The 11,137-nt window shown below is 40.9% G+C and overlaps 1 protein-coding gene across 1 annotated transcript; it reads left to right on the top strand.

Moving 5' to 3' along the window:
- Positions 1–6,115: 6,115 nt before the first annotated feature.
- On the top strand, positions 6,116–10,552 carry LOC111343197 (uncharacterized). The gene is made up of 6 exons (XM_088735135.1): positions 6,116–6,385; positions 7,021–7,189; positions 7,281–7,501; positions 7,590–7,683; positions 8,186–8,335; positions 8,958–10,552. Exons 2-6 carry the CDS (start codon positions 7,081–7,083, stop codon positions 9,503–9,505), a joined length of 1,122 nt encoding a protein of 373 aa, XP_088591261.1. The 5' UTR covers positions 6,116–6,385; positions 7,021–7,080; the 3' UTR covers positions 9,506–10,552.
- Positions 10,553–11,137: the final 585 nt, after the last annotated feature.

Here is an 11,137-nt window from a genome sequence, read left to right as displayed (position 1 = left end):
TCAGCTCTGTCGTTGGGACTAAATGAGATGTAAACCTGTGAGTCATCAGCGTAACAATGAATCGTGGGCAAATGATATTCAATGATCTCAAAAAGCTTGCTCGTATACAACGAAAACAATAACGGACCCAGACAGGAACCTTGAGGCACACCGCATTCTAATTTAAAAGGTTCCGATAGCGAATCGTTAATCATGATCCGTTGAGTTCTACCAGACAAATAGGACGTAAACCAGGAGAGGGCTTTCCCCTGTATACCAAATGATGACTCAAGTCGACGTAGCATGGTGTCGTGATCAACTGTGTCGAAGGCAGCACTTAAATCGAGCAGAATAAGCAGAGTAACACGTTGACTGTTCATGTTAAGGAGAATGTCATTCGTAACCTTAAGGAGTGCAGTTTCTGTGCTGTGGTTCTGTCGATAGGCGGATTGAAACACTGGGAACAGATTGTTGCCATTCAGATAATGCTGTAGCTGCTTGGCAACAACAGTCTCAACCAGCTTTGAGATAAATGCCAAATTACTCACGGGTCTGTAGTTCCTAAAAACAAGAGGTAATCCATCCTTCTTCAGCAGCGGCCGTACTAGAGCACTTTTCCAGATGCGTGGAAAATAACCAGAATCAAGCGAAAGATTTATTATTTTCGTGATCGGAGGTAGTAGCACATCGGCGAAGTCAGTAAGAAGCTTGGTTGGAATAGGATCAAGAAGACAAGATTTCTTTGATGAAGCTTTGATTAAATCAAACACCTCTGATTCGGACAGGAGAGTAAATTCTGAAAAACAGGAAGCAGTCACAGTACTGGCAGCGTCAATGGTGACAGGAAGGCGGCTCTGGTTTGCAATAGCAGACTTGATATCAGCAATTTTTTGAGCAAAGAATTTTCCGAAATCATTAGCCAACTGATAATCATTAGTCGACAGTGGGAGGCCAGGACCATTTGATAAATTCAGCAGGGACTTACTTGCTCTAAATAACCTTCTCTGGTCCGTGCTGTTCTCAGTTATGAAGTTTGTATAGTATGCACTACGAGCCTCGTTACTCAAAAACGTCACTCGATTTCTCATTGCGCGGTAGGATAGTAAATCGATGTGTGCTTTAGAAGCCCTCCATTTCCTTTCAGCTTTCCTCCGTTGACGTTTAGCCGATATAATTTCATGATTCATCCATGGAACACGAGTTCTAATAGTAACATTCTTTTGCTTAACAGGAGCGTGCCGATCCAGCAGGGAACGCAATGTGTTGTTGAATAAGGCGGCAAGCTCGTCAGGATCTTCAGTATCCGTTTGAAGAAGCTCGCTGTTACAGATTTCATCCGCAAAAGCAGACTTATCAATTGATCGCAGCTTCCTAAATGAGACACGCCCAACTTTGAGAGGTGGTCGAGGTGTTTTCAATTTGAAAAGTAACGCTAGATGATCCGAAAATAGAATGTCAGGCGATGGTCGACCGCTAATAAGGTTGTCTGACGTTCGAGTAATTACCAGATCTAGTGTATGACCAAGTTCATGCGTTGGTTCTGTCACATGTTGAGTTAAAGACATTGACTCCAATAAATCCCAAAAGCGACAAGCAGCTGAATCATTGTGATCATCAACATGGATGTTAAAATCGCCAGTTAAACACAGGACGTCGTTAGATAGGATAACAGATTCAAGGTACTCTGAAAATTCGTCAATAAAGCAGTTTACAGTCACAGGATGATTAACAGAGTACGGCGGTCGATAGATGATTGCCAGTCGAAAGCGTAGGGAGCCAGTGCAGACAAGGTATTCAGAAGATTCAAAGGAAATCCTTGAAACAGTTTCGAGCTTGGAAACATTGATGTTATCTCTGAACAAGAGGGCCGTACCTCCACCTCTACGATCACCCCTAGGGCAGTGTAACAGTTTATAGCCAGCAGGAGTTATCTCGTAGCACACAGCGGAGTCGTTGTCTGATAACCAAGTTTCAGTTATTGCAACTAGGTCAGCTTTGCATTCGTCGACATAATCAACAAACAGTGCAGGATTGTTTGAAATAGAACGAGCATTTAACGTGCACATGGTCAGCTGAGTGTTCGATGTACTCAAATGGAGATCAGATACGCGGTTTACCTGCACAACGTTGGAGCGGTGGCTATGATGATGGCTTCGATGTTTAACTGCTCGACGATTTGTTGTAAAAGACGTAATTGGTGGACCAGGGTTCGGGCTGATGTCGCCACTAGTTGTTAAGCGAAGACTCGTTAGGTTAAAGGAAGAAACAGAGTTCGGAGTATGAGATATCCGAGCAGTGAAGTAGCGATGTGATCTTGTTGAAGATGAAAATCCAAGATGGCGGAACAAACGCATCGACGACGAGCAACTTGCACGGTATAAATCCACTTCATTAGTGGTCTTTGTAACTCCAGAATCATCAAGGGCATAAGATGGACAGAAAATGAGCGTATTTAGATAAATTAAAGAGCGATTTAAACAACAGAACAGATATAGATAAGTGGCTATGGTGGAGCCGAGAAAATTACGACTGACCGCCATTGCGCCGCTGACCACCATTCCTAAGTAATTATATAAAAATTTTACTCATGATGAAAAATGCCGGTAAAAACACACGTTTGAGTGCAAGTTAGGCAAAGTTTAAATTTTAGCGTTCTTAAGATAGTTTGTACCTCTGTCAAGTCAAATGAGAAGGCCGACATCAAGTCTTGCATCTTTTTTGAAAATCTTTGGCTGGTCGCAAAACATTATTTCGGCTCTTACGATGTATTAAAAGCATATGAAATGAAAGCTTTTTACAAAGGAGTTAAGACCTACTTACCACTTAACTAAGGTGGATAAATCAGCTATAAATAATGAATAACTAATTTTCTTTCTCCGGCCGCCTTGTTAAGAGGGGCCATTCCGAAATATCGCCTAGAGGTGTGCAATATGAAAAAATGAAAAATCTCCAAACTTTTCCAGAATATAGATTTGGAAGAACGTGGGCAAAATCGGTTCGGTGGCTGTCACGTCAGCCTTACAAGGTCCAGACAACCCATTACCTGAACATCACTTGAAAATAAACAAAACAGTAAATGTGACCGCATTGATTGTCTTAATGAAAAGAACACGTATTTACGAAACAGTCCGAAGTGTTATTTGTCCGATTCTGTTGCGAACTTAATTTATGGGCATTGTTTGTGTTTTTCGATATTTGACTCATTTTGGCGGACAAAAAAATGGCAAAATCGAGAGGGTAAAATCGCACCTTGGTACATGGCACGGGGTTATATCAAGTCAATCCAGCGAAAGAACAAGGTTTCTTCTTCATATAACTCCAGTAAAGTTTTTGGGCTACTCAAACAAAGAAATTTTAGGACCCCAAACAAAAGTGTCATCGAGGTCAAAACACGCCATTCCTTGTCACCCTATTGGGGGTGAATATCAACGGTGCGCTCGTCGAAGAGACAACAGGCCGTCTTGGAGGCGAAACATCGCTACTTATCTGACTAAAAAGCTCATTCTGATCAACATTTGTCGTTTTGGGAGCGTTGAATTATGCTTGAATGGTTTTTGGGGGATATTCATTCACTAATCTGTTGACAGTTTTTTCCAGGCTTCAACAAATAAGCGTTGAGAAAGCTCATCTGATCTGTGGTCTGTACTTTCTTAACATCTTGATTAGGGCATGGATTATTTATTCACTTCACAAGCCACTGCCGTTAAGTGCCCTCCGCTGCTCTTGAAATGTTCAATCTGAGTAAGGATTGCGTGACAAGCGTTCAACAGCCCAATTGTACCTTGAAAAAAGAGTAGTAATCGTTACTACTACTTGGAAACCTCAATGCTGGAAGGTTTTTTATTATAAATGTTTGTTTAATAATCATTTTAAAAGCTATATCTGCCCCTATTCTACCCCGCTGGAGCTGTAGTTCTTTGCCCGTTTCTGAGCAAAGGGAATTTTGTGTACATCTTTTGTCCGACACTTTTTGCTGCTTTAGTACTACCGTGTTACTCGAGGTCGCTCTAGTGAAGACACTGGTGTAAATAACGAACACTAGGCGACGAAGGCAGGTGTCAGTCGGCCTGTCGATTCTGATCAATGAATGCAATATCTGATAACTTGGACGGGGGTATAGACCCAATATTCACAAAAATGGAAAATAGTAATACACAATGAAGATCACGACCTCACTAAGTCTGCAATTAATTTAAAGTGCACCTAAACCCAAAAATTTTTTTTCGCTTAACGAAATAAGCTTATATTTGGAGTATTTCCGAGCAAAAATTTTTTAATTTGCTTAAATCTTAAATTTTCTGTGCCTAGTCAAAAGACGGAAAATCGGCCGCCATCTTGCCCCAAGACCGAGTTTAAAGAGGAATGGCTCTAGCGGATAATGTGACGTCAAATCGAGAACACGAAAGTCTGCTTTTCACACATTTTCACTTGTTTGGGAAGGTTGTGGTCGATATTGTCCTAAATATGCCGACCAGGTGTATTGTATGAGGAATGTATGAAGCGTGATACCCTCTTGCAAATTTCGCACGTTGCTACATCCTCCTATAACACACTTAGTCGGCATATTTTCGGACAAAATCGACTACAACTTTCCTAAACAAGCGAAAATGTGTGAAATGCAGACTTTCGTGTTCTCGATTTGACGTCACATTACCCGCTAGAGCCATTCCTCTTTAAACTCGGCCGTGGGGCAAAATGGCGGCCGATTTTCCGTATTTTGACTGGGCACAGACAATTAAAGATTTGAGCAAATAAAAAAATGTTTGCACAGAAATACTCCAAAAAATACGCTTATTTCGTTAAGCAAAAAAAAATTTTTGGGTTTAGGTGCACTTTAACGTACGACTTTTTGAGTCCAAGTAGAAGATTGTCAATTCCATTTCAAAGTGACTGGATATTATAGGCAAAATAGGGACGCTGAGCTTGGTTGGCTTATTTCTTACATACAAGTCACAGATTCATAAGAGATCGGGTGGATCAGCTGACACTCTTCAAAAATGTGGCACGGGCACGTGTGGAGGAACACGCTTCATGCTGTGCAACAGCTCGAGTGTCCCACTCATCAGCAATTTCGTGCCTTCCTTGCCGCAATTCTTAAGAAAAAATATTTTATTTGCTGTGGCGCTAGGAATTCATCCACATTGAATCCGCGGCGCCATCTTCATGTTTTGCATGAAATATCTTGAGAAACCTGTGCCAGATTTGCTTTGAACCCAGTCTGTTCTCCTATTTTAAATTTCTCTTCTAGGTAGGCCTTCTGCTTAGCACTGAAATGGGCAGCCTTTCTCGAAGATTGCTATGGCCAGTCCGGCGGTAACGATAAATGTCTTCCTGTTATATTACTTGAATACGAGTGATAGAAATGAACTGATTTCCTTCAGAGTGACTCATACCAAGGTATAGGAAAGTTAAAGTTAAGCTAAAGCTAAAGGAACGGTGAACAGAGAGTACAAGAAAATGTTTACTTTACAAACAGACATCGATACCGAGAGAAGAAACAACGACATATCCTGCACGTAGATTAAGCTGATTTCCTTGCAGACTCACAGAGCAACATAATAATAGGGACCTTACGCAATCAGGACGGCAACGCCAAGAAAGACTGCGATTAAAAAATGAATTTCTACTCTTAGTTAGAATTTCAAAAATGGTTGCAGGAGCTTACTGTCTTCTACGGCGCCACAGCTCAACTTCAGCATAAAAGTAGCGTTGAGTTCCAAACGGACATTAAAATAATTTGCCGTCGCGGTTTCGGTTCGCAGACGACGCAAATTTTGGCGATTTCACGTTGTTGTTTTGCATAGGACGACTAAGAAATGTACAAAGTTTCAAAACGCACGCACTGAGCTATTGTTCTGCCAATTAGATCTCTTGTCTTTCCACGTCCTCGTTGCCGTCGCCGTCGTGGTTGCGTAAGGTCCCTAATAACGTTTTGGTGCCCATCACACAATAACGTCGATTCTTTTTGAGAATTAAAATAACAAAGAGAACTGATGGGGAGAATGTCAAATCGTGAAACTTGCATAGTTTTGCCTCTTACGTTATTTCATTGTGATACAAATAAGGAGTTTTTATGATTGTTGCTAATAATCATAGACTCCATCTCCGACTGCGTTTTAGACTGAATGTATGCGCGCATGGCTCTCATCTGCCATCAGTAAAAGATAATCTGAACTTCGTCTTACAGTCAACTATGTCGAAGGCCTTAGCAGCTTCGACGTGATGATCTGCGGGAAAGTTGAAAAAAGTAAAAATCAAGAAAGATTTGCATTGAAGCAAACAACACGCAAGCTTAGTCACGGACCCAGTTGGCATTTATGATTTTTTTGAAAAAAAACTTTCCTAATGGGTTTGCTCGTTGTAGCGAACAAAGACTTTGCTGCAAGCGGTGTTAAAACTCAAGTTGGTAAGTAATAAACCCAGAATAAACTTCTATGCTTTATGGTCACTGTTCCGCCATCAACAATTTACACATGGAATTATTTTGTACAAATTTCGCCTTACGTGGCCACGTCATGAACCAAGCTGATGTTGCCGATGATAAACTAATTAAGTCTCCCCTATTCAACAACTTTGTCCAATCCATTGTGAGGATGTTGACAAAGACGAGTTTATTCTCCAAAATTCTCATAGCTAAAATAGATTAATTTTGTGGCGACTATTAATTAGGATATATCAAAAAAGTTGAAATGGTAAATTGGCCACCGTAACGATTACAAAAGCTGACGTTTCGAGCGTTAGCCCTTCGCTCCGACGAAGGGCTAACGCTCGAAACGTCAGCTTTTGTAATCGTTACGGTGGCCAATTTACCATTTCAACTCTGTTGATATATCCAAATTATTTCGTTACTTCCACCGACGCAGCCCCAAACAGTTTCTTTCGAAACTCTCAGCCTTTATTTCATAATTACACAGAGTTGTTAAGCTTGTTTTAATGTTGTTTCAATTAGAACCCTTTCTTCAACTGGTTTTGAGACGCTTACATGCGGGGTTTATTAAATCATTGATCAATAATAAATAAGCTAAGCTTCCTGTATCGCAGGCAACAGGCGACGACGACCAAATTTGTTTGCCGTCTGTTTGTCAAGTATTTGACAACGACATGCACGCTTCGTGGCTGACTCAGTTTGCCTTTGTGACCCTCAATGTATTCCTGGTGTTCGTAGTGGCGAACAGAGACTTTTGTGCAAGCGTTTTAGAAACTCAAGTGGGTAAGTAATACTCTTCCAATGAGCTTCTCTATATTTTTCGTTTCTTTTGTTTCTGCATCAACAATTTCCACCTGCAAATGTTTCCTAACAGATTTTGCCTTACTCGGTCATGTCATCGACAAAACTGATGTTTTTGATGATTTCGAGTGTCACCTAAAATGTATTGGAAACCGACGTTGCAAGTCGTGTAATGTTCATCCCAATGGCAATGATACGGGTAAGCGTGTTTGTGAGCTGAACAGCAAAAGCCGACAGACGAGGCCAGGTGATTTTAAACGAAAGAAAGGATCTACGTACTATGGCTCAATTGAGGTAAGTCAAAAGTTTAGTTTTCATATTACGTATATTCATTTTGAATCCAAGTGTGGCTAAAATTTGAATCAATTCATCTATCTACTAGGGTAATTGTGTCGATGTTTCTCATGAACCGCGAGAAGAACAAACAACGGCAGTTCAATGTCATCCCAGATACAGAGGAAGATGGTGTCAAACACGTAAGTACTGTTGAAACTTTGACGAGCCATATAATCATGGCAAAATACATGTTTTTTTTTCCTTTTTAGTGATTGGATTTAGTGATTGGATTTTTCGTATAATATGTATACTGGCCTCTATATTATTCCGGCATGATTTCAAGGATAATAGCAAAGGCGAGGAAATAAGCGCGACCAACATCCCACCCGACTATAATGGTGTCATTTTGTGGGAAGACTGGTTCCATTCAAGAGTGCCTTTTCTTTTAAAACTTTAAACTTTTGCCTGTAAAAATACATGAATGAACGTTTCGGTGGATGGAAAATATTTAAAATTTCTGGCGTTTCCTCAGGCAGTTTTATATTTAACTCGCCCTCACCTACTCAACTTCGTATACCATTTTATTTTAACTTACCTTGCACTCTTGAACATTATTGTGGAATTGGGGCAAAAAATAAGAAAGGGTTCCATTATAGAGATTTTCAAATGAAGGTTGCATTGTACTTTATAATTTTTTGGTAGCTAAGAAAGGTTCAAGTTCCCAGCATCCTGCTCGCTCATGTAAGGTGATTCTGGACATAGGGGACTCCATGGGAGATGGGGAGTACTGGATCGACCCTGAAAACAATGGAAGCCCTTTGAAGGTCTACTGTGACATGTCAACTGACGGAGGTGAGCGATAGATGTATTGTGTATTATTTTTCGGCCCGAGTTGAACGAGTAAGTGTTATGAAATGAACACTTCGTCCGGCCTGCTCTGACATCAACGGTTATTGGAAAGTGTTTAAGCATCTTAAACCAAATGACATCATGGCTCTTCAGACTAACGATATGTAGCAAACGCAAGGGAAAAGAAATTTTAAGTATCGACCTCCGCTTGCCTCTAAAACAACCTCTGTGCTTTCGTTCCCTCCTGTTATTTAGTAAGCGAATCTTTCGGGAAAAAATCGTTTTTCACTTTTCTAGTTTACGACTAATCATAAAAGTTTCTTTTCCTCACATACTTTATCAAAACTCTTTTCCTCACTATCTATGAGCATAAATATATCGAAGGCGCCGGGGTTGTGACTACCCTAGGCCTGTATGTGCCCAACGAATGGCACATTTTTCAGATAGCAAATTCAGCGCCTTTTCCCCCTACGATGCCATCTTTTAAAATTTACATACTACAAACTAACGCTATTTTCCCACAAACTGAGCATATACCCGCAAAAACATATTGCTATTGTTCAAGACCGGAGGCGTAGACATTTCGGCGATGAGCAAAGTTGTAAGGAAGTTTTTGCTGTTTCAGGAGGCTGGCTTCTTGTTTCCAACCTTGTAATGGCCAGCTCAAGACGCAGTTCCGTTGCCTTGTTGTTTGAGAGGTCGTACCATGCTATCAGCAAGTATCATAAGAACAACATGTTGCTGGCAAAAACGGCCATGAATGAGCTCAGAACACACTTGAATTTCACTCAGCTGAAATTCCACTGCAGGAAACGATTGAAACGTAGGTTCCACGTAACCACAGCCCCCAATAGCTTTGGAGAAGCAGTGGTCCAGTACTTCAGCGGTCAGACAGATGTGCTTCCATACTCGTGTGAATCTTTTGTCAGAATGGAAGACGACGACTCAAAATTAGCCAATGTCTGCCAAAAGTGGTGGGCCGAGGGCACTAACACGCACAATGTTGGTACATGGAGCTCTTCTGATCGCAATGAGGACAGATTGTACGATCATGTTGTGCTCGTCTGGGGGACTTATCACTGGAATATTCAGCCATCGCAACAACGATTTGACTGCGACGATTTCGCACATGCAGTGTCTGCCGGTGATTTCTGGAAAATTTATGTACGTTAGATATTTTGGGTACATTCCCTGTATTCACAAGTCTTGACTCACACTAGTTAGTCTGATCTAACATCGATACAGAGCGTGCAGTTTTCAACTGAGCATCGAAAATGATCCTAGATTGCATTGGTTTTGCTCTAATTCGCTGTGTGATTAGTCCAGAAAACTCGCGCCCGCCACCATGTCAACCAATCAAATGCAAAACCAAGACCAATTCCAACTTGATCACTCGTGTTTTCCCGCGATTCGATTCAAGCAGGTTGCCTGTTTTATTTCGAGTTTTCATTGGTTAATGAAAATGTAACCTTTGATCATGATTGGTCGGGTGATTACTTTGGTTTGGTTTTTCAACACTCAATTGAAAGCTGCTTTATTAGTCATAAGAATTCATTTTGATCTCGCTGAGTTTTTCAAGTTTCCTCCGAATCGGTCTCTCAAGAATAGGTTACTAAGTCACTGAAAAGTGATCTAGTCTGATCGTCAGCCAAATATCACTGGCTTCTTTCACCAGGACAGAACAGGCTCGAACGCGATGATTAACGCCGCCATGTTTCTATAGGTGATCTCTAGAAGATATATGTACGTTGAGGACTCGATGACATATGAAGTTATTATTGTTGTCATAGACACAAAAATTAGATTCCCAAAGTTTCTTAACACGTTATACTTTTTGCGATAATTGTAGCTCAAAATACTTCATCAAATGCTTTGGTACATTATTGCTTTAATCTGATTTCAATAAGAATCAATGGTGATGACCAATCGGTTTCGATTGTAATGAGGGAAGGACACACTTCATAGCTTTCTGTCTTCCCTACTATGCCATTCAACATAAAGCCTTTGATTGAGGGAGAGTTCCAACTTCTGTCATCCGCGTCAATGCTTTGATTTCTCGATCTAAATGGCTCCACCAAGTCACTCAGGAGTCTTTCAGAGGCCTGCGATAGAGGCGCCTTACCAGGGATAGGACGTATAAGCATTACACTAAACGAAACGCGAATTCGCCAATCCGATCAGTGCCTTCATATTAAAGAAAAGGAAAAGGCGATTAAGGAACCAGTCCTTATTTGATGCCTGGGTGGGGTGGGAGAGGGAGGTGTGGGATCCGCGGGGGATCACATGGTTTTCAGGGGAATACAACATGATCAGTAGTCACCGACAGAGAATTAAATAGACTATATAACTGCCACTTGGGGGGGGGGGGTGCCATAATAATATCACAGTGCAGAGCCTCATGGGGGAATCAGGTGACACAATCAAAATCCTTCACACCCACCCGGCGATAAATTATGACTGGCCTCCAACTCAAAGCAATTTTTTTTGGAAGGTATGAGATTTTTTTTTCAGCTATTTTGAAGACGTGAAGGATGTAATCAGTACCAAATATTTTTTTTTTGGGCGGGGGGGAGGAGGCTAAAAGACGTATTTGAACAAATTTAACTCCCCACATTACTAGTCCTATCTTTTTAAGGCATCTGCGGATAATTATTATTTATCCAGTAAACTGGTTTTACTTTACCAACTCTTTTTACTGGCGAGAAATAGTCTTTTTTGCAGAATGTGACCTCATACATGTAGTACATAAGTGATAGCAATAAAACATCCCCGGATCTTGTTCCTTCGAACAAAACATTTTATTAT

Source organism: Stylophora pistillata, chromosome 10 (genome assembly GCF_964205215.1).
Source record: "Stylophora pistillata chromosome 10, jaStyPist1.2, whole genome shotgun sequence".
Lineage (NCBI taxonomy): Eukaryota > Metazoa > Cnidaria > Anthozoa > Scleractinia > Pocilloporidae > Stylophora > Stylophora pistillata.
Note: the sequence above shows the minus strand (reverse complement) of the source record. Positions and strands in the feature narration are given on the sequence as shown.